Source organism: Rattus norvegicus, chromosome 14, assembly GCF_036323735.1.
Source record: "Rattus norvegicus strain BN/NHsdMcwi chromosome 14, GRCr8, whole genome shotgun sequence".
Taxonomy (NCBI): domain Eukaryota; kingdom Metazoa; phylum Chordata; class Mammalia; order Rodentia; family Muridae; genus Rattus; species Rattus norvegicus.
This window is the reverse complement of record NC_086032.1, coordinates 61,330,697-61,354,950: the sequence shown is the minus strand read 5'-3', so window position 1 is coordinate 61,354,950 and position 24,254 is coordinate 61,330,697. Positions and strand designations below refer to the sequence as shown.

At 40.9% G+C, this 24,254-nt stretch overlaps 1 protein-coding gene across 5 annotated transcripts in view; it reads left to right on the top strand.

Moving 5' to 3' along the window:
• The window catches only part of Tbc1d19 (TBC1 domain family, member 19), a 115,914-nt gene that overhangs the window by 58,156 nt on the left and 33,504 nt on the right, over positions 1 to 24,254 (top strand). For all 5 annotated transcript variants that reach the window (XM_063272928.1, NM_001106008.2, XM_063272931.1 and 2 more), the window contains 2 exons: positions 7,532 to 7,616; positions 10,403 to 10,447. In XM_063272928.1, coding sequence (XP_063128998.1) covers positions 7,532 to 7,616; positions 10,403 to 10,447 — 130 coding nt within the window. The remainder of the gene's footprint in view (positions 1 to 7,531; positions 7,617 to 10,402; positions 10,448 to 24,254) is intronic.

The following is a 24,254-nucleotide window of genomic DNA, read 5'->3' as shown; positions in this document are numbered from 1 at the left end:
CTTCCATCTCTTGTATTCTGTTGGTGAAGCTTGTATCTACAGCTCCTTGTCTCTTCTTTTGGTTTTCTATATCCAAGGTTGTTTCCATGTGTTCTTTCTTGATTGCTTCTATTTCCATTTTTAATACCTTCAACTGTTTGATTGTGTTTTCCTGGAATTCTTTCAGGGATTTTTGTGTCTCCTCTCTATGGGCTTCTACTTGGTTATTTATGTTTTCCTGGAATTCTTTCAGGCATTTTTGCGATTCCTTTCTGTAGGCTTCTACTTGTTTATTAATGTTTTCCTGTGTTACTCTAAGGGAGTTCTTCACGTCTTTCTTGAAGTCCTCCAGCATCATGATCAAATATGATTTTGAAACTAGATCTCGCTTTTCTGGTGTGTTTGGATATTCCATGTTTGTTTTGGTGGGAGTATTGGGCTCCGATGGTGCCATGTAGTCTTGGTTTCTGTTGCTTGGGTTCCTGCACTTGCCTCTTGCCATCAGATTATCTCTGGTGTTACTTTGTTCTGCTATTTCTGACAGTGGCTATACCATCCTATAGGCCTGTGTGTCAGGAGTGCTTAGACTTGTTTTCCTCTCTTTCAATCAGTTATGGGGACAGAGTGTTCTGCTTTCGGGCGTGTAGTTTTTCCTCTCTACAGGTCTTCAGCTGTTCCTGTGGGCCTGTGTCTTAAGTTCACCAGGCAGGTCACTTGCAGCAGAAAAGTTGGTCTTACCTGTGGTCCTGAGGCTCAAGTTCACTCACGGGGTGCTGCCCTCGGTCTCCCTATGGCGGCAGCAACCAGGAAGATCTGCACCGCCCCCTCCAGGAGCCTCAGTGCATCAGGGTTCCAGATGGCCTTTGGTGTTTTCCTCTGGCGTCCGAGATGTGTGTGCAGAGAGCAGTCTCTTCTGGTTTCCCAGGCTTTTCTGCCTCTCTGAAGGTTTAGCTCTCCCTCCCCCGGGATTTGGGTGCAGAGAACTGTTTATCCGGTCTGTTTCCTTCAGGTTCCGGCGGTGTCTCAGGCAGGGGTCCTGCCGCTCCTGGGCCCTCCCCCACGGGAGCCCAGAGGCCTTATACAGTTTCCTCTTGGGCCAGGGATGTGGGCAAGTGTGGGCAGTGTTGGTGGTCTCCTCCGCTCTGCAGCCTCAGGAGTGCCCACCTGACCAGGCGGTGAGGTCTCTCACTCTCAAGGGGTCTGGGAGCCCAGATGTCATTGTTTATTTTCTCTACATATTTCTTATGTTAGCATCTTCGAGATCATTGTCCTAACACACAAATCTATTAAATTTACCATCAGATCTTTTGTGGAACAATGTCATTTGACTTTTTTTTTTTTGAATGGGCCATAGTTTCCCATTTCTTTGTATTTATTCTTTGTGATTTTTGTTGAAAACTGGACATTTGAGTATAATATGTATATCAGAAAATTAAGTTTTCCTCACTTCTCAGCCCAAATTTTTTTATTGTGGAATTTTTGATTTTGTTTCATTGATTTTTGGAAGTTATTTCTGAAATCAGCATAAGATATAATGTTAAGGTCTTTACAGAGATTTTCTGAGCCTACACTTTTACCTGGACATATAAGATCACTTCCTAATTTTCTCTGTAGTTAGGAACATTTGCTAAATGTTCTGTGTCTTAGTAAGAGGACAGAAGAATGAAGCAGGGGTAGGATCATATCTCTTTAAATCCCAGGACCTTCCTTTCAGCTAGAGAGCTATGAGCTGGCTGTCTTGGAGGTGTGCACAACACGTGACCCTTCTCCCTCCACATTGGCTGCCTCTGCAGCACCCTGGGCAGAAGTAGTAATCAGCAGGCCAGGTCACGGTGTCCAGTGTGTTGTACAGCTTTGCAGTAGTGCAACTTTCCAGTACAAGCAAGGAAGAACTGCTCACTCACACGTTGATGTGGAATTCTCAGTTGAATTTCTCTGTCTTTATAGAAGTGTCAGGCATGCTGGAATTTTGTAGGGCATATACTTTAAGGGGGCGGCAATCGTAACTAGAAAACTGGTTACATACAAATTCAGTGAAAATAGCCTTTGTATTGGCCGAGGTTATACATGGTAGTATTTGCTTTCTTTGAAAGAGCCTTAAGAACATGTACAACTGCTCGTTGACAATGTGGCATGGGGAGTGGGTAAATGGTGATGTGTTACCAGCTGGCATTGACCAGATTAACCACAACTTAACCACTGAAGGTCTCCCCGAAATTCCAAGATGTTGATAGACTCCCTGCTTCCCCGACATATCTGCCAGCTTGCTAGTTTTCTGGATAGAAAGTAGCTTTGTGTGCTCCCTAATTCATTATCTTAGTGTACGTCTCTCGATGGCCAATTCCTACATCCCCATTGTTTGGGTTTGATTTTTCAATAGCATCTTGCTATGTAGCCCCTGCTGTCCTGAAACTAGTGATCCTCCTGCCTTAGTCAGATCTCAAGCACAGGGATCACTGGCATGCTTGGCTCTCCAGGGCAACTTGATGTGTTTTTAACAGATGAAAAGGCAAGAGATAAGATGCCAGCTTCATACAACTACAAAGACCCCGAACCAATCCCATCCCTTTCTAAAACTCAGCAAGCCAAGCTGCCCTTTAATTTATAAAAATTTAATTCAGGGTAAAATACTTTGAAAGCCATTCTTGAAAAATGTATCATTTCTTCATTTGCTTGGAGAAAATACTCAAATACACAAATGGGAAGATGTTTAGCATTTATATGATAAAGGTGTTGCTCAGCTGGTATCTACCATTTTTTTGTGGTTTCATTACACAAACAACCTATTTCTTTAGAAACATTTATAAAAATATACTTTGTCATATTTAAGAAAGCTCTTTGTAGACATTCGTGGTCTGACTCTGTAGTATCAACTGACACTTCACATCAGTGCCTGGTTCCTATCTTTCTTCTCAACAACAGAGCTCCTAGCTGTGAGTAATCTCACTTAGTACATTTATTTTTTTTTTTAGTCAATAGGTAAGCAGGCCTTTCAGAGTATGTAACCTAGCAGATCTCCAATGAGCCTGCATCTATTGGCAGATAGAGAAATCAGAGTTAGCCACACTCAGACTAGTGCTGGGGTTGGCAGCTCTCTGCTTGTCTCCCAGGGTTGCACCCCAGGACATACTGTCTAACACACTACCTCTGCCATTCTCACTTTACAGTCCCAGGATTCTCCTTAGAGAAGTCTCAGATGTCCTGCCTTCTTTGAGGCCCACAGGCAGCAGGGCCTCTATGGGGATATATTTAATCACAGAGCTTCTTCTAAAGTTACTGTGCTACCTCAGCCTGCGAAACTGAGGGGACATTGATATAGACATTTCCTTGGATTTTCCTCTCTAAGGCAACTGTAGATTGCTACAGGTTTATATTTGGGTATTTTTCCTTTCCTTAGATTTATTTATTGGGTTCATTTATTTACCGTATTAACTTGTGACTATAATGCATTATTATAATTCACTGGTTTGAACTAAATAAATCCTCTTGAGTTTCTAAACATAGAAATCTGAATGGCTTTACTTGACTATATTCATGTTTCATGGGGCTGGGTTACTTTGGGGGCTCTGAAGAAGAGCCCATGTCTTTCTCTTACCCTGTTTCCAGAATGTATTTTTATTCTTTGCCCCCTGCTGTTTCCCTCATTTTCAAAGCCAGCAGATAGTATGACACTTTGACTTCCTATCTTCTGTGTCTCATTTATAAGATCCTTATGATTATGTTGGGTCCAGTCATATAATCCTGGATAATCTTACCATTTATGATTGTGAATTTAATGTCATCTATAAAACCAATTTTTAAAATTATTTTTATGTTATAATTAGAACATTTATGCCTTCCCTTTTCCTCCTTCCATGCCCTCTTGACAACTTGCTTTCTTTCAAATTCATGGCCCTTATCTGTATAATTGTTTAACTTTCAAATATATTTATATATTCCAAAGTACATAAATATAACCTACTCAGTCCATATAATGTTACTTGTATTTATGTTTCCAGAGGTGACCATTTGGTATTAGATAAGCAGTTGGCATGCTCTTCCCAGGGGAAGACTATTTCTCCAGCTCTCAGCATTCCTTGGTTGACTGTGGTTCTTTATCTAGGATTGAGGCCTCTTGAGTTTCCCCCTTCCACATTTGCATGTCTCTAAGTCTCTTCCTTGTTCAGCTCATATTCAGGCAACTGTGTTGCTAAGATTTCATGGGTGTAGCTTTACACAGTTCTAGGAGACACAATCTCACAGCAAACTGTGTGCTCTTCTGTTACAATCTTTCTGCCCCTCTTCAAAATGATCCCCAAGTCCTAGGTGCAGGAGTTGGCCAAGAGGCTCCCAAAGTATTATAGGCTATTGTTATTGCTCTTGATTCTACCCAAAGTAGAGGAGAAGTCCCTATTGCTAAAAACACAATGCACTTTAAGGTAAGGGCCCAGAGGTCCCTGAACTGGAACTGACCCAAAAGCCTCCTCCCTGAGGACTTGCTTTTATGGTACAGAAGGCACTGTGCCAGCTTCTAAGGGAGGAAGCAACTAGAGGTCCTACCCAGCTGTGCTGCCTACAAACCACAACAACAACCAGCATGGAATGATAACCCTAAGTGTGCAATAGTGGCATGTGGAACTTGGCAGTAATGAGTTAGGCTTAAGGCTTGTTAAACAAGAGGAAAATGATGCCTAGTACTGAAAACCTAGCCAACTTCCTGGGCCTAGTGAAGTCACGTATCTTGGACAAATACCTACAACTACTACTTTATTAAACCAGCACAATTCCTAGCTGCATTCTAAATATTTGTCTTTATTCCCACAAGTAAGCATAGTTCTCATCTATTATCAAGGAAACTTGTTTTGCATAAGACAGAGACTATTACAGAAAACTACAACCAATCAAAATGCTTAGTTCTGAAGACTAGTCTCCACTGATCCAATTACATTACTTTTATCACAGAATACCAGATAGCTACAGGTCCCAAAGACTGAGATTTGAGTATCTTTGGAGCATTATTCTAACCTATACATATATATATATATATATATATATATATATATATATATATATATACACACACACACACATGCAAAAGTACTTGAAAGTCTGGCAAGAGAAAAGGTCAACTACTCTTATCTATGAGTATAAAGGTAAATATTTAGAATTTAGTTAGGGATTGTGCTGGTTTTTAGTAAAGTGGCTGTTATAGATTCTACTCCAAGATCTGTGACTTCATTAGGCCTAGGTAGTTGGCTAGGTTTTCGGTACCAGACTTGATTTCCCTCTTCCTGAGTCTGCATTAAGTCCAATTAGACGTACTAGGGTTTGAAGGCACATATTGAACCCTAAGGGTTATTGTGAAACAGATTGAGACCATTACAATTGATCAGTTATAGACCCCAGTCCCAACTGATACATCTAGAACATAATTCCTACAAATATGGCTCAGGGATCATTGTGGAAGAGGGAGCAGAAAGTAAGACAGGGGAAGAGGAAGTTTACTGTGAGATTGTGTCCGCTAGAAATCTCTTAGAGAGGCTACATCCATGAATTCCACCAGTATCGCTGACTAAACATGACCTGAACAAGGACAACTTCAGTAGACATAATAACATGGAAGGGACATAGCTTACAAGGCTTCAACTCTAACAAAGTAGTACAAGAACTAAGGAATGCTGAGATCAGAAATATTCTTCTCCAGGGAAAAGTATACCAGTTGTTTATCCAATACCAAATGGTTAAAATGGTTAGCTCTGGAAACATACACATACAAGTAATAGAATATGGGTTGAGTAGGTTGTATTTATAGATTTAGGAACACAGAAGGGGGGAGAGGAAGGAAGGGAGGGAGGGAGAGAACGAACAGTTAAAAAGAAAGAGGCTATGAATTTGAATGAAATAAGATGGGGGCTATTTGGAAAGGATTGGAGAGAGAAAAGAACTGCTGGCATCTGTGCTCCATCTCCACAGCCCCAGAGCCTTCTCTCTCAACTAACTTCCAACTGCTGCCTCTCCCTCCCAAGGTACTCTTCCCCAGTTAGCCCCCTCAGTCAGTTTCTCAGCCCTTTTCAGTGTTTGGCCAGAGGGCACCTTCTGAATAGCCACTTTCTATAGAATGCCAAGCCCTTCTCTGGGCCTCCTTTATCTTGTTCCTACCTAATGCACTGACTGATGTATCACTCAGTACACTTGCTGTCCGTTCCCTCCCTTCAGCTGAGCTCAAGGCCTTGTTTGTGTTCTTTCTTGTGATGTACCCCTCCTTCACACTGAGATTCGTGCTTGGTGAGGTAAGAGTGAAAGCAGACAGTTAGCCAACTGATTTTTTAGAAATGGATGTCCTCCAAAGTGGACATCAGAGTGACAAAAATAATTTTAAAGGAAAGCACGTTGGACAAGTGTAGACCATCCTTATAAAGTTTTCTAAAGGTAAATAGAGAACAATGGGGGATCATTCAAAAATACATTGCTGGAGTATTTTCCAGATATATAAAATTTTAAGTTGAAGAAACATGACAATTGAGCAATATAAATAAATCCAAAAACAAATATATTAATAGCCAAGAATAACAATATAGAAAATTAGTAGTAATGTAGTAACAGCTGTAGAGAACATTTTAATCATGTGACATCCCAAGTATTTTTCTAAACACTTCCAATTATTCCCCACAATACACTTTGGTTGAAGCATCATTATTACATTAATATTGCATGTGAGAACACAAATGCTTAGAAGTCCAGTCACCCGACCTTGTCATTCAGTTAATAAACTGGAGCTCCCTTCATGTCCAGCAACATTGTCTACATGGCCAAGAGCCCTGACCCAAAGGTTTCTAATCCATTCCTCACTCTGGGCCCATTTCCTCCAGTTTTTGTGGTATCTTTAGATTCCCGGGTCTTCTAGATGTCCTTTCATCTTCCTGGCACTGGACTCCTGCCCTCAAATTTCAAGCTAGTGTCAGCAATCCAATTTCGTCTATCAGGAAGCCTTGGTCCTGATTGCACCCTCTCTATTTTAGCTCTTGATAGAGTTGCCATGTGCCCCTGCTGGCTGGGATAGCCAGTTTCTACTTGTATTTGGGAAAACCTTTCCTTTGCTGCTGCCATCTTTGTTGAGAATGGAGATGCCCTCCTCATTCTTGACATGCCCAAGTGTGAACTGCACACCAATTAAGTCTGGTTCCAATTTCCTAGCCCACTCAGTGCTTGTGTGTGATTACCCATGGGTACCCTGATGTAGTTCTCATCTGTTAAGTTTCTCACATGTGATTTTCATTTCTAGAGAAAACATAGGAAAATCAACTCATAGTTAACAACTTTTGTTTTCTACTGTTCAAAGTCTGGGGAGCAAATAGGGAAAATTTATGAGAACTGGCTGCATTCATGGGGAGTCTCTCTGTGAACATTTGATGTAGGTGTGCCAATAGAGGGCACTGTTCCCATTGCAAAACGACACACTGAACATGAGCAGTTCCATTCCAGGGCCTCCTCTTTATGAAATGAAAGATAATTTAATTACTGTCAGTTGTTCCATAGCAGTGCTGACTGTTCATTTTCCCAATGTTCTACCCAGGTGTTACTTTGCTTTTCACGGGATACGTCTGTGCTGGGTCACTTTGCATACAACAGTGCTTCACCACCGAAATCATACATCAGAGGTAATGTTTTAATAATTCTAAGGAGAAATTACTAAAGACTTTAATGATCATTCCAAGAATGTTTGAATATTTCATGTTGGTATTTCCAATTTTTAAGTTGAAAATTATTTCCAATTTCTCTGCAGTAGTAATTAGTGTCTTTTCCTTTCAATGTCAGCACCCAAGCAACAGATCACAGATCATTCTCTGGTAGTTAAAGAGATCCCATTTTGGTTGCCTTTTTGGTTCTTGACATCTCCTGCCTCCTCTCCCCCATTTGTGCCAAACATGTTGTTTTTGTCTTCTCCCTAACCATGAATTCATTGTAGAGATTTGTCTTTTCAATTTTTCTTAATGTTCTTTTAGTAAATTAGTCTTTGAATTCTAGTTCTGCTACACTTAAACACTATGGTATGGTATATGTGCTACGTTACCCCTCTAATTTCTAGTCTAGTGTTCTTTACTGCTAGCTGCCTCAACATGTCCATGTACCATCGCAGTGTCCTGTCCTCACCTGAAGACTAAGCTAGCCCCAAGCACTAAACTCTCACTGCCCTGCTGTCTGTCTGTGTGCAGCCCTTCTGCTGCTTCCAGGAAGAAACACTACTTCTTTAGGATTTCATCGCTGCCTGCCTATTGCCATTCTTGCTCTAGGACAGACCACATTAGCTTGTGTTGGAGTCAGGCTCTTTCCCAATGTGGGCTGCTTTGATTCTGAAATGAATACATAAAAACTTCCTCTTCTTTTATCTTAGGAAGGTATTGGGCTGAGGAAATGGCTCAGTGGATAAAGTGGCTGTGGTGCAAACATGAGAGCCTGACTCTGGTTCCCCAGTGAAGCCACACAGAGCAGCGTGCCTATAGCCCTAGCACTGGGGAACAGGGACACGTGGGTCCCAGATGCTCATTAGCTGGTCATCCTAGCTAAACATTCAGAAAACAGGGTTGACGGTGGTCTAGGAAGACAGCTAACTGATCTCTTGTCTCTACATGCAAAAATACACACACACACACACACACACACACACACACACTGCCTGTACATGTAAACATACACACTCACACGAATATGCATATACTACACACAGCCTTTCATCTCATCCTGTACACAGAGTTATCATAAAACTTAGTTACCTAATAGGCTAAAACAAACTGTAATTTTAAGACCCTCCACATGCCCACACCAACTTAAGCGAGCTTTCTTTCCTTCCCTGGTAATCTCACAATGTACAATATTCATTCTAGCCCCTATATTGCCCAGTGCATGAAAAGCTTCATATTCTGTCACCACAAATAATAGCCCTTGGTGAGCTAGCCTCCATGTCATGTCTACCAACCTATCATCAATTTCCCTCCCCCCTGAGCACTGAAACCCTTAAAAACCCATTTAGAAGAAGTCAGCAAACATATTGTATTATTTTGTGGTTTGGTCTGGATTACAAACCTCTGGGTGGGGACTGTACCCTGTATTTGCTGTACTTGTCTCGATGCCTGCTGCTGTGCTCAATTGTGGATCTGTTTGTTCACCATTCCCTTCTTCCTTCACACAAAGATCAGCCCTGTGAGTCTTCACCTTAGCCTAAGATAGCCCTGCTATTTACTCCTATCATCTCTCTTAAAAACAATTTAAAAAGAAAACCTTAATAATGATTTTTAATTTAAATCCCAGTGCAAGAATGACTGTCTTTTTAATAACTTGGGGTTCTGGAGATAGAAGCCACATGGTCAGGGTTTCTGTTGCTGTGATGAGACACTCAAGCAGCGTGGGGAGGAAAGGGTTTATTTGGCTACAATTCCAAGTCACAACTCATCATTAAGGAAGTCAGGAACTCACACAGGGCAGGAACCTGGAGGCAGGAGGTGATGCAGAGGCCATGGAGGGGTGCTGACTACTGACTTGCTCCACATGGCTTTCAGGGCCTGCTTTCTTATAGAACTGAGGACTACCACCCCAGGGATGTTCTCACCCACAATAGGCTGGGTCTTCCCCCATTGATTGGTAAGGCTTGTCTACTTACACTCTGGTCTTATGGAGACTTTTTTTTCAGTCAATGATCCTTTCAGATGGCTGTAGCTTGTGGTAAGGTGATGTGACACTCTGAAGCCCACCTCCTGAAGTTACTTAGTGGAGACAGGAAGAGTGAGAAGCTGTGGACAGTATAAAGAAGGAACTTTTATACAACAGTTTTGTTTGCAACTGTTTATCCTTTCTCCCTAATCACATAGACTGTGTTGGGAGGCAGGATATATGACTGTGATATAGTTGAAGATATTTAATTTGTAACTCCAGCACATTTTCTAAAACATAAACTAATAGGATATGGCAAGACTTCAGATTTACTTTAAGCAACAGGGTTGTTAAATTCAGAAAAATAAATCTATGCTTAAGAAAATTTGAAAACATTGTTTAATCAAATTATTGAGTTTAATTCTTTTTTGTTAAAGATTTCTTTATTTGCTTTATGAATACACTGTCCTTGTCTTCAGACACACCAGAAGAGGGCATCAAATCCCAGTAAGGATGGTTGTGAGCCACCATGTGGTTGCTGGGAATTGAACTCAGGACCTCTGCAAGAGCAGTCAGTGCTCTTAACCGCTGAGCCATCTCTCCAGCTCCTTGAGTTTAATTCTTAAAGGGCTTTCAAGAGATTTTTGTTTAAAGATTTTCAACTAATTCCATATCATGAAATGAAATAAAGTTGGACTATGGTTATTTTAAAAATTCCATTCATTATCCATTACTTATTAGGACATTCACAGAAGGTTGCTTTTTGAAACTTTACTGAGTATATGACCTTCCCTTACAGGAAAACTAGGATTAGAAGAATATGCTGTCTTCTATCCACCCAATGGTGAGTGATGTTACTGCTTCCTTTGGAGGGAAATGGAGAAATAACAGCTTTTGTACTGGGGGGAGGGGTGGTGGTGTAACTTTCTCATTCTGTCCTGAAAATGGAACACAAATTATCATCTAAAATAACCCTTCCTCCTGGAAAAGGTCCATTTTAGTGACTTCTTCATGTTTGTGTAGTTTAATGCCAAACTCTGCACATCTTTCCAGCTCTTCTTAGGACCAATAGAAGTTTGTGAGAAGCTGAGTCAGCATAAATGCCCACATCTAAGCATGCGGTTTTCCTTGAGGAAGGCTTCTTGTTATGTCATTGGCACAGCACAGAATGAGGGGAACAGAATGCCTTGTGTGTGTTGCAGTTCATTGTCTTTATAAGTGGCCAGTGTGGTATTTATTAAATACAAGATTCTGAAGGAAATCATTGACTTCTGAGAAGTGATCGCATATGACCCTGTATTTACTATTTAGACATTTAATGTCAGGTCTTTTAGTATGCTTAGAAATGTGGCATATAACGTCCTTGTCCTGATGGTCTTAATCCACACCCTGTGGAACTTTTGCTTTAAAGGAAGTCAGAGCTTGGACAGTGGATCTGGGTTCAGGTCCAAGCTCTGCCAATTCACTCGCTGACCTTGGTAAGTTATACAACTTCCGTGACCTTGAGTTTCATTAACCTAGCCTGTGGCTAATGATCACATGAGGTGTGTTGTGAGATACCAGGACAGGGCCTCACTTTGGGTGCAGAAAATACAGCCATGATGATTGCATTTAGCAGTTTCTGGCACTGTCTGATTGCTGGGTATTTCCTGCCTGTTCTAGGTCCTGCCTTTTGGCCCTGTGATCCTGGTTCCTTATACTCTTGTTTGGTTGCTCTCTTTCCTCACGTATTCCCCTAAGTTTCTATCTGCTTTCATGGATCTATTTGTTAATTTCTAAACTTCCTTTCTAGTTCTAACCTCTTCTGTGATTACCTTAAAACTAATATGACCCAGCTGAGCATATATATTTTCCTGTGCCCCTCAAGAGAAAAAGAATTAAAATAACAAGCAGACAACCTGTCTCAGTCAGCTGCCATTTTCATCTAGCCTGCCACTCAAGGCCTGAATCCTGGAAGTTGTAGAACTGTAGACAGCCCAGGCTTGCACCTCCCCATCTGTCTTCTATGCATTTCGCTCTCATTTGGGGTCATCATGTTCTCACTCTTACTGCTGCCTTGCCCACCATGATCTTGCCATAGCCAGTGTAGGTGTAATGACCATCTATACTGGTGTTTCCTCCCTAACATTTTTAGTCCTCAGTTATTCATCCAAAATCAAAATCAGAAAATTTCTAATTTTCTTAAAGCTCCTTAGTATTGCTGAAAGTTTAATACCCCAGGCTTCTCCGTATGACATACACAGTGGGACCCCTGGAGTCTCACCAGTGTATAGTCTACTACTACCTAGCTTCATAAATTACCATTTCCTACCTCACTTTTTAAAAATTAATATCAATATCCAACTATTTATTCTCACAGACTCTGACACAGACACTATGTCGCTTCTTACCTCATGCGAGCTGTTGTTTCCAGGTTTGAGTAGACCATGCAGCCCTGTCTCCTTTGGCCATCGTGGAGGCTTAGTTCAGGCATAATCCTGTTTGGATGCATCACTGAAGCCCTAGCTAAGGGCCCTTCTCTAGGCTCTCATGGACTGTGGCAGAAAACTTTGGTTTCTCTCAACTCCATCTCCTTCTCAATGTTGCAAACTTTAGAAAGTTCACAACCATATTCTCATTCCATTATTAATCTCTCAGTATCTAGCATATAATAGTATTGCAACACTCATTTGAACTAAATTAATATGTGTGTGAATTTTAACATCTCTGTGTAGACACAAAATTGTTGTTTTGTCCTTCATCCCAGGGACTTAATTTTCCAATAACTTTTTATATTTAAAAAGTAGAAAAATCAGAAAAAAAATGTGAGTAGCTGAAAAAGTGTGTTCATAGACTCAAGGTAACAGGAGACACCACAAGATCTTTGCTTTTACTTAAATACATGCTGGCAAGCCTGCCTCATGCTCTCTCAACAGGAAGTATGATCAGTGGCTGACACAGGTAGGGAATGACCAGCAGCTGTCAGACCACCTCACACTATAGAGCGTTATGCAGAAGCACTCCAGCAAGTCACCTGGGACTGATGGATAGAAAAGCCCTTTACAAGGGTTTACAAAGGTTGTAGATTGTAATACATTGTAATTTCAGCTCTTTTGTATATGTGTGTGGCACTGGGTGTTAATGCCATGTGTCATTTATGTGAGGTACATACTCTCCCACTGTGTTCTTATCTCCAGTCCTAAGATCAGATCTTTATAATAACTTCAAGTCACATATATGTGAGTTGTTAGTAATAATTTAGATGTAGTTGTGGATACATCAGCTAATATCTTCTGAGCTGTGCAGCTAGAATTATGTTAAGTATATTGTATGTATTACTCCTTATTCATACGATATAATCCTTATAATATAACCCTTATAATAACCCTATGCTACAAGTACTACTGTTATTCAGTTTACAAAGGAGCTGAGGCACATAGGGTTCATGTGCCCAGCGAGCGAGTGACAAAAGCAGGATTTGAACCCAAGTTCTCTGGCTTCAGAAACAGTATTTTTATCACTTGCCCCTAAGCCACAGTGAATGTTATTACAGTATGTTTGGAAAGAAAAGAAAGTGACTGCAATATCAACAAAGCAAAGAGTTGCATTTAGTAGTTCTAGAAAGATTTCTACACACACTAGAAATAAATACTTGAATATAAACTGAGATTAAAGTCACAGCTGTTCATAAGTTTAATTCCACAGAGCCACTGCTTAGGCGGTTTTAGGACTTACAGGATCAAGGATGCCTGTCTTAGTGTACAGACACCTTCTGTTGAAGCTTAGGCGATCCTAAACATCATTCGACACTACCTCTGCCAGAATAACATCTCTTTAAAATTTGAGGGTCATCTATAGAGCAGTCAAACCGGCCTGGCCTTCTTGGGTAGAGACATTTACCTAACACTCTCTGAAGTACCACCAGCCCCTGAGCAGCAGCTGCTTCCTTGGACAGAGTTTTCTCACCACCACCACCCACATCTTCCCTGCAAACACCTGCCACCACCTTCCCGAGGATGGAATTGAAGGCCATGGTGGCCCGAGACATTAGCTTATGAAAGAATCATCACTAAACACTTCCCCTCTAATACATTAAGTTCTTGTTAAACAAGATTTCTGAGCTCAGGGAGACACCTCACAGATGTCCTATAAGCTCTTCATGTATGTATTCTATTCTAGTCACTTCCTGTTCTGACTCAGTTCTCGAGTGACCCACAGTGTAGTACACAAATAAAGGACCTTCTGCCAAGGACCTTTCGTGCTAGTAAAGTAGATATTCAAGAAAGAGAAGATATATTTGAGAGGGTTAACTGAACAGTCCAGGTATCAGAAAGTGTGGGGGCTTAGGGAAGGCCAAGCTAGTCTAGATAAGGCAGATAAAAAGGCACCTCTGAGGAAGTAGAAAAGAGTGGAGTCCAACTGAGCAGAGTGGGCTATGCAAAACAGCAGGAAAGAACATTCTGGAGAGAGAACTTAGCACATGTAAGGCCCAGTCTGATGGTTTGAAGAGCACCACAAAGGGTAAGTCTGACTTCTAGTGAGCTGGTACATGCCAGACCAGGGTGGGATATGATTGACGGAGATCCGTCTAGGACTCCTCAAGGACGGTTTCTACTCATTTATTTTTACTTCCCCTTGTGGATGAGCTGTAAGAGCTGTGCTTGGTTTATTTGCCTAGTAGATTTTTTTTCCATTGCTGAAAACTGGCTCTCTTCCCTACTATATTGTGATAATTCTGGGAATCAGACTGCCTCCCTCCAGAATTCACTGTTGTTGCTTGCACTTGATAATTGTTTGTTAAATAATTTAGGAAAATATTTCTAAACTTTAAATCATTACTAAATTTTAGTAAACTTTCTATAATTATTCTTTTTGCCTACTGAAATCTCTGATCTTTTTAGATTAATGGTAAGCTAGTAATCTGATAAGCATTTCCTTAAATGTTTTTAATTCAAAATTATGACATCTCTTAGTGTTTGCAAACTGACTTGGAGTGCGTCACGCCGTGAAGCTTAGCTAAGCCATTCACAACTCTACACTAGTCCTCACTCCTTTTGAGGCTAAAAGTCTGAAGTGAAAGCCTATGTCCTCAGTCCTTCCCTAGATCCTTCTGTGTGCTATACAAGGGAGACTTACTTCAAAGTCCTCATTCCCCATATCCCATGCTTTTCAATCTGTTATTTTCCTCATCTGTTATTTCTTCTTTGGGGCCACAGGTAATGTATTTTCCTCTAAATGCTCTTGACAAATGAGCTTTTACATGATGCTATCTGAAAAGCCACTTCAGTCCTGAGAAACCACTGGGGCTAGCAGGTACAGCAAAGCACACCTGAGCCCATCCCTCACGTACCTGAGCTGCTACACAGGTAAAACACAAAGGCACTTTTTTTTTCCATAAAAGATCTGTAGATCTTCACCAACACGTTGTGCTAGGAAGGTGGGCTGCTGTTTAACTGCTGTAGCCAAGCTGGAGAGAAGGAGCGATAACGTACCAGATTTTAGTGTATAAGATTAACTTTTGATTAGATAGCAGAATGTTACAAAGATTGACTCTAGCAATTTTTTTTTCAGTTAAGCCATACAGGAAGGGAGTAGTGCTTGGGAGTTCTTTCCCCACTTCTTCTCAGTGATGTCTCTCCTCCACTTTCTGATTGGTACTTTCAAAAATCATCCTGTCTGCTATGTAGAATGTGAGTGTTCTTAAAATGTAAACTTGAATATATGCAGCATTTGCAGTCATGTAACATGAAGTCTATGCTCAATAAACATTATAGAATCAATGTGCAAATAAATGGGGGAGCTAGCATACAAGAGTCCAGAGGAACAAGAAGAGAAATGAGATTTCCTAGGCCAACATGAAAAATTGACACTTAACTGTGATTTTTAAGGTCATATAGCAATCATTAATCACTAAATAGCATTAAGTAGGGAAGTTCTGGGCTCTAGAACAGTGGTTGTCAGCAGAGGCTAATAATCCCCAGCATACACACACACACACACACACACACACACACACACACACACACACACACACACACACACACACACCCCTAAGGACATTGCCCTTATCAGGAGACTTGGCCAAATCCCAGCGTGGGAATGGGATGCTACTAACATCTTACAGCACACAGAATAACCTCATAACAAAAGATGAGGGAAGACTCCTGAAAAAATAATGAAAATATATTACTTTAAATGTCTTTGCAAGTGTAAAATTGATAACTTTTTTATCATCTATATTAATTAAATAAATTTAAAGTACCATATAACCTCATATATATTTAGAACATAAATTTAGGTAGAAATGCAAAAACTCATTAAAATTTTATTTTTAAAATGACCTCTGGATTCACATTTAGATGTTGTTTTTATTGTAATGGTTTGAAAATTTTTAATTACTAAAGTATCAAAGTCATGTTTTAAAAGTCTTAGTTTATAAAGATAATGAAAAATCCAATTTATCCATTCTCTTGATCTCTATCTTTACTGACATGTTGGTTCTGTGTAAGATGAGAATACAGAGGAATTTATTATCTCAACAAACGAATGTAATAATCTGTACTAAGGAATTCCAAGTGAAAGGGTATAAGCACTTCATCTGGTGCGAAATGAAGTGACCTGAGGCCCAGGTCCAGCCCGTGCGTGCTCTTTGGTTGGTGGTTCAGTCTCTGGGAGCCCCCAAGGGTCCACATAAGTTGATTTTGTTGAGCTTCCTGTGAAGTGCCTATGCCCTCCAGGTCCCTCAATCCTTCCCCCAACTCTTCCCCAAATCTCCTTGAGCTCCGTCTAATCTAATGTTTAGCTGTGGGTCTGTGCACTTGTTTTGGTTGGCTGCTGGGTATAGCCTCTCAAAGGTCAATCGTGTTAGGCTCCTGTCTGCAAGCACAACGAAGTGTCAGGGATTGGTTCTTGCCCATTGCCCATGGGATGGGTCTCAAGTTGGGCAGTCATTGTTGGCCACTCCCTCAGTCTCTGCTCCATCTTTATCCCTGTACTTCTTCTATGCAGGACAAATACTGGGTTGAAGATTTCATACATGGGTTAGTGTCCTTATCCCTCCACTGGAAGTCCTGCCTTGCTACAAGAGGTGGCCACTTCAGGCTCCGTATCTACCACTGGTAGGAGGCTCAAGCTAGTTTCACCCTAATAGACACTCTGGAGCCTTTCCTATCTCAGGTCTCTGGCATGTCGAAATTTGTTTGGTTTTTGTTTTGTTTTGTTTTGTTTTGTTTTTGTTTTGTTTTGATAGTGTTTTCTGAGCTTTGGCAAGGGTCTGTTAGTTATATCACATGGGATGTGCAGTTAACATTGAGACCTTCCAATGCATAGGGGCAGGGAAGGGGTATGAATCCATAGCATATGTGGAACTTAGAAGCCCAATCCGAAATGCCCCAGCACTTAAGGCGTGTGCTTGGATAGTAGCCGGGTGAATACAACTTGCCTCTTGGAAAGCTAAAGCGTTAGAGGCAGAGGAGGGGCTCTGAAGAAACTCTCTAAGAAACAACCCTACGATCCAAGAGACCCAGTGTTTGTCCTGGGGTGCTCCTTGGGCTCCCTGCTTTTTTGCCCCAGTGAGGATTTTACTGTCTTTCTTTTTGGAGCCCTCTTTAATCTTAGGCTTTTCTTGGATTTTTGCTTACACTTACATGTGTCACTTTCCATTTGGAGGGTATTAAATAGCTATGGGTATTAAACATTTGTGTTGTACTAAAGATTATACTGATTATATTAGTACACTTTAAATACTCACATTTGAGGGGACTCAGTAAAAGTGCATAAATTAGAATAAGGATTCAGAGAAGATTGATGACTTAACCAAAATCACAAAGAATTCAAAATCATGACTATAAGACATCATTGATTTTTTGTTCTTTACACTGAATCAAAGAGGACATCCTATGCTAAATCTTAATCACACATTTATAAGTAAATTTTTACTTTAGTGTTTTATTTACAGGCCTTTATTGTACTTACAAACAGAATTATATGTCACCTCATAGAGGATGCTGAGCTGGATTCTGAAGATAATACATGATGTGAAATGTGGCCCTGGCTTTATGTAAAGCAGTTGATGATTTCAGATCTTAGGAGAATGTGATGAAATTTAATTGAGCATGAGTGATATTGATGTGCACAGCCCTTTTGATTGCTATGCAGATAACTAGCCCAATCACTGTAATCTTTATTAAAAGTGCCTTGTCCTGATTATGCTATGTCTCACTTAGCAGATGATAAGAATTTGTAGTAGTTTTAAATAACAATGTGTTCATTTCAACCCACTGGTTGAAGTGTTTCAGTAAAGGTTTAACAAGTAAGACAAAAAACAGGGTTTTAAAAAATATTTTACTTTATTTTGAAATATCACAGGGGGTGGAGCATAAAAATGCAGGTGCTCTATCAAAATAAATGTGTAATTAGGGTTAGGAGGGCAACGATTTTTGTTTTTATTTTTAGCTTCTAGCTCCCTTTAGTAGGATTCTGGTAGGATGCATTGTATATAGAATTATCAGTGAAAGCTACTGAAGTCTGAAAGCCTGCTGATGGTGAATCTGGTGTGCTGTACCCCAGAGACTCCAAACTCAGGGTCAGACAACAGAGGAAGCAGAGATGCGTGCAGCCTGAGCTACTCGAGGGGTGAGTGAACGGGCAGCAGGAGGCCATGAACATACCCGCCTTCCTCACAGCGTCAGCGCTGTTCTCAGAAGATAACGAGCAATTTCACAAGCTGGTTAGTGAGCTGAACATTTGGAGGGAGGAGCAGACATTAGGAGGCTTTTGTAGACCCACAGGTAAGAGCTCACCAGAGCCAATTACAGGTCCTGGATGGAGGTAACCAAATAAACCATTCAAAAACAGCAGAGGCAGACTCAGCAGACTTCATGACTCTTTCTGCAAGCATGACAAGTATATTCTTGTTACAGTGCTTATCTTGGTGGGTGGATAAGTAATATCTATCCTATACGCAAAGGATTTATGTTTTACAAAAATAAAAATAGGTCAGTGAGGTAAGAGAAGGAAAACGACTTGTGTTAATTGCTGACTTGTCAAGTATTGGACTTTAGGACACACATGGGCTTTGCTATCTCACCTTCCAGTTGGCAGTGCTATAGGGAAAAGCTAGGCTTTCCCTCACCTCACAGGATCCCTCACAGGATTCGTCTGTCATAAATCTAAGTATTAAAAGTGGTAAGCCAGAGCAAGAATCTAGTAACTTTTTTTTGTGCTTTCTGGCCTGGACACAAATGCCTTTATAACAATGTGGAAGGCCAGGTTTGGATTCTCTGTCTCCTCAGCCGTCCCTAGAATACAGTAAGCACACCCCTTTCTCATACAGTTGATGCTTTCACAGAGAACCACCCTTGGACCACTTCTGTATCCTGCAATATATATATTCTTCAGGACTGAAAAGAACAATCAAGCTTTGTGAGCTGGCTTTAGGGAATTTGGCCTGGAAATATGGGGTGGTCACTAAGAAGAGTGAGCTCAGCTTAAGGGTCACTGTCCTTAGCCTGAGAGAGTTGTAGAAGAATAAATAGGTTAAATAACTCACCTCTATGTCTGTTAGACAGTGAAAGCTAGGATTGCAGTGTTGTCTGGGCACACAGAGTCGTGCCTCATCCATTCAGGGCAGGTCAGCTGGTACAGCAGTACTCTGTGATGAACTGTTTTGGGTAAGAAATTCAAGGACTACTGGGAGCTGATTCTAGAGTGTTCCTGAATATGATCAAAATATAATACGGAATCTAAAAATCCAAAATTTTTTAGATCCAAATTTTGGATCTAAATTTTGGATCTAAATTATTTTAGATCCAAAAATCTAAAATAATATGGAATAAAAAAACCTTTGAAGGAGTAGGCTGGGGGCAGGAGGAAATCATTGCTTTGAGCCCTGTCCACTCAAAGGCTGAAGAGGATAGCATCCTCTTCAGAACTGAGGATTAGAGTCCTGTTTTAGGTTTGTAAAGGAATGATGTTAGTGATATAGCCCAGCTGACCAGAGAGAGACAACATACTCCCTCAGGTACCAGAACCAAAGGAGAAGTAGAAAGCAGTAACACTCCAAAGGATCTTTTCCTGTATGTCAGGGGATGTGCTGAGCAATCATAGAAACAGCATCAACAATAAGGCAGGATGCTGGGATTTCATGGTTTCAATTAAAGATTAATAATGAGAACTCTGATAGAGAGAGTCTTGGAACTCGCTGAGATTAAGTATGGCCAAAGAACCACAGAGAAACAAAACACATAAACAGAAGTGCAGGGAGACAGCCTACTCCGCCCAGCTCACCATTACGTGGTGAGGTCAAGGATGAGAAGTAACCTTCAGTTGTCTGAAGCAAATTTAACCACCTCAGACAGCGAGATCCCTAGATTTGGCTATCAGAAGTTAGGACTGCAAAAGCAGAAAATATACTGCATCATGTAAGGGTGTCTGGGAAAGTAAAGGGAAGGAGTATAGAAAGTTGATCTTTCTGGGGGGGTGTGGCTTCAAAGGAAGGAATTTTACATCTATTTAATGGAAATATCAGATTTGGGAAAAATGGACTTCTAAAGATGTATGATGAGGGCATATATAGGTGTGTGTGTGTGTGTGTGTGTGTGTGTGTGTGTGTGTGTGTGTTGTATGTAAAACCTTTGGCTGAAAGGTTTCCCTAGAAACTAAAAATAGAAAACTTAGAAGCTCACTCTTGCTTCTCTGCTCCATAAGTAGAAGTGAAGAGCAGATCCTATGGCTATCCACCCTACACTAGCCGTGCAGAGTGAGCCTTTCTCCTTACAACCGTCAGTTGACTGCCAGAGCTTCCAGCCTCTGTGGCTTCTTCTCCCTTTGCATGACCTGACTGTGCCCCTCATTCCTCTTTAGCCTGCTATTTTTTTTTATAGCATGTATCATCGTCTGAATGTAGAAACTTATTTTATGATTTTTCCATTTATCCCTGCTTTGGAATCCTGTCCATCAATTATCCTTCCTCCCTTCACAGGTATTACTCCACAAGTATCTCCTGAACATCCTAGGATGTGTTATTCTAAGGACTGTAACTGGCAGGGATAAATGACAGGCTAAGTAGTCTACGTTTTTCTGGTCACTTTCTCTCTGTTCTGTATTACCATTTGTTTTTGGAAATACTCAGCAACAGCCATTCCTAGCTCACAGTGAAATTAGCTTGCTGACAACTGGAGAAGTCAAGGAAACAGGATTTGGTGATCTGAGAGGGAATGGGAAATGTCTTCCTGCTGAGGATGCAAGTGAGGAAAAGTCAAGTATAAACAACAGACAGGCCAGAGTTCATGCCAGTGACCTCGTCTCCTAGTGCAGTGGAGGGAGGGTCTGCTGGGTGTTAAAAGGGAGGACATCTTCAAAGCACGGAGAGGCTAAACAGAGTGATAACAAGAATCCTAAAAAGCACCAGAAACAGCCAAAGTAGGGCAGTGTATGATAAATCTGTCCAGTGCGATCAGGTGAGACACCGGAAAAAGGCTCCTGAGACTCAGAGCACGTGACACCTAAGAGCTGTTCAGTCTAACTTCTGGGTGGGCTGGCACACTAGCTCAAAATTATAACTGGGTTCCCATGATATTTTTATTGAATTATTTTTAACAAGGATATTGATATTATTTTGTGAATGCTTATATCAACTGTATACATTTATTACAAACCCATGCATTTTAATTCTCTATTAATGGCTGAGCAATGGTTATTATCTCATTTAATCATGTAAAGCCAGTTTTATTATGCTCTGATTTGTGGATAAGGGAAGTAAAGCTTGCAAAAGTTAAGAAACTCACTAAAAAGCACAAAAAGTTCCTAAGTGACAAAGCTAGATTGGCCAAGCAAGTATGTTGTCACCAGCTGTGGCCTTTACAGACTGCACCTAGGGACAGTTACTATCCTTACCTTTCTCATGCATCATTTTTATGTTGCCTTAGATAGTCTATGTCAGGGAGGCTAGCAAACAGATTAGCTAACAGTCCAAACCCAGGATTATCTCCAACTGGAATGGTTCACAAAGAAGAAATGTATCAGATAAGGAAATAGAGCCTACTTGGGTCCAAAAACAACAGTCCAAGTGCACTGTCTTAGCTGTGTCTGTGTAGGGAGGAAAATGCTTAGAGGTTTTAGTCATCAGCTTTCAGATAAGAAGAAAATGGGGATCTGAGCCAGACCAGTTTTTTCTGAGGAACAAATCAAGAATTTCATAGAACCTCAAAGGGTTCCCACTTGTGACAGGACTGGAACTAAAGTAAGTATTTATGTTTCTGCATATTTCCAGACGGGTTGTATATGACCTTCATGGTCAGTATTGGGAATACAGGGTAGACATAGCAGGGAGCAGGGATTTGACCCAACGTGACATAAGCAAGCCTTGGGAACGGCCATGTCCACCATTGCTAGGCATGCTTTAGACTGAGATCCAACTGGGATTTCTTGGAACTTAGTCTAGAGAGCCTGCCGGCACTGTTCTGCCTCCTCCTGGTCAGAGAGTGCAGCATTCCTATGTGTTAACGTAAGTAAACAAACAAGTCAATAAAAACTTTTTGGACTTTTTCTAGAGCGCATTGATAAATGAATTTAGTGCACTGCAAAACATTTAGTAGTATAAATTAAAAATATTCTGTTTGGAAACAAGACTATATAAATTCTAGCTTTTCATGGAATATAACAAAATGTTAAGTATGCGCAAGTTACATTTTAAGTCTTTCTTTGCAACTGATGTGAACTTTGTGTTAGATTATTGCCAATTATTTTACCATATAAATTTATACAACAGCCCTGTCAATATGTCACTCCAAGAACATAATTATTAGTAAAATTGATTAAACAGTTGTGGTATTTTATATGAAGTGATGTTTATAAAAACTACCTTGAAAATCTCACTGATCCTTGGCAGACTAGACTCTAGAAGTTGGATGTAGTTGTTTAAGAGGAATGAATGAACTAACTTTAAGGACATTGCAGTAGTTCTCAAATTTACTTCCATGGCCAACCTTAGAGCTTGAACCTCTTCTTTGTAAGCATGTGTATTAGTTTTGATTGCTCTAGCATCTCAGTAGAAAATTAATTTGAATGTCTCATCAGGAGAAGATTTCTCTTGAATCTAGTCTTTTTTAAAATCTTTATTAAATTGGGTATTTATTATTTACATTTCAAATGTTATTCCCTTCGAGGTTTCCAGGCCAACATCCCCCTAGCCCCTCCCGCTCCCCTTCTATATGTGTGTTCCCCTCCCCATCCTCCCTCCATTGCCGCCCTCCCCTCAACAATCCCATTCACTGGGGGTTCAGTCTTGGCAGGACCAAGGGCTTCCCCTTCCACTGGTGCTCTTATTAGGCTATTCATTGCTACCTATGCAGTTGGAGCCCAGGGTCAGTGCATGTATAGTCTTTAGGTAGTGGCTTAGTCCCTGGAAGCTCTGGTTGCTTGGCATTGTTGTTCATATGGGGTCTCAAGCCCCTTCAAGCTCTTCCAGTTCTTTCTCTGATTCCTTCAACGGGGGTCCCATTCTCAGTTCAGTGGTTTGCTGCTGGCATTCGCCTATGTATTTGCTGTATTCTGGGTGTGTCTCTCAGGAGAGATCTACATCTGGTTCCTGTCAGCCTGCACTTCTTTGCTTCATCCATCTTATCTAGTTCGGTGGCTGTATATGTATGGGCCACATATGGGGCAGGCTCTGAATGGGCGTTCCTTCAGCCTCTGTTCCAAACTTTGCCTCCCTATTCCCTACCAAGGGTATTCTTGTTCCCCTTTTAAAGAAGGAGTGAAGCATTCGCATTTTGATCATCCGTCTTGAGTTTCATTTGTTCTAGGCATCTAGGGTAATTCAAGCATTTGGGCTAATATCCACTTATCAATGAGTACATACCATGTGTGTTTTTCTGTGATTGGGTTACCTCACTCAGGGTGATATTTTCTAGTTCCATCCATTTGCCTATGAGTTTCATAAAGTCATTGTTTTTGATAGCTGAGTAATATTCCATTGTGTAGATGTACCACATTTTCTGTATCCATTCCTCTGTCGAAGGGCATCTGGGTTCTTTCCAGCTTCTGGCTATTATAAATAAGGCTGCGATGAACATAGTGGACCATGTGTCTTTGTTATATGTTAGAGCATCTTTTGGGTATTTTGGGTATCTTGGGTGCCCAAGAGAGGTATAGTTGGGTCCTCAGGTAGCACAATGTCCAATTTTCTGAGGAACCTCCAGACTGATTTCCAGAATAACTATTGTACCAGTCTGCAATCCCACCAACAATGGAGGAGTGTTCCTCTTTCTCCGCATCCTGGCGAGCATTTGCTGTCACCTGAGTTTTTGATCTTAGCCATTCTCACTGGTGTGAGGTGAAATCTCAGGGTTGTTTTGATTTGCATTTCCCTTGTGACTAAAGATGTCGAACATTTCTTTAGGTGCTTCTCAGCCATTTGATATTCCTCAGCTGTGAATTCTTTGTTTAACTCTGAATCCCATTTTTTTTTTTTGGTTCTTTTTTTTGGAGCTGGGGACCAAACCCAGGGCCTTGTGCTTCCTAGGCAAGCGCTCTACCACTGAGCTAAATCCCCAACCCCTTGAATCCCATTTTTTAACAGGCTTATTTGTCTCCCTGCAGTCTACCTTCGTGAGTTCTTTGTATATTTTGGATGTAAGCCCTCTATCATTTGTAGGATTGGTAAAGATCTT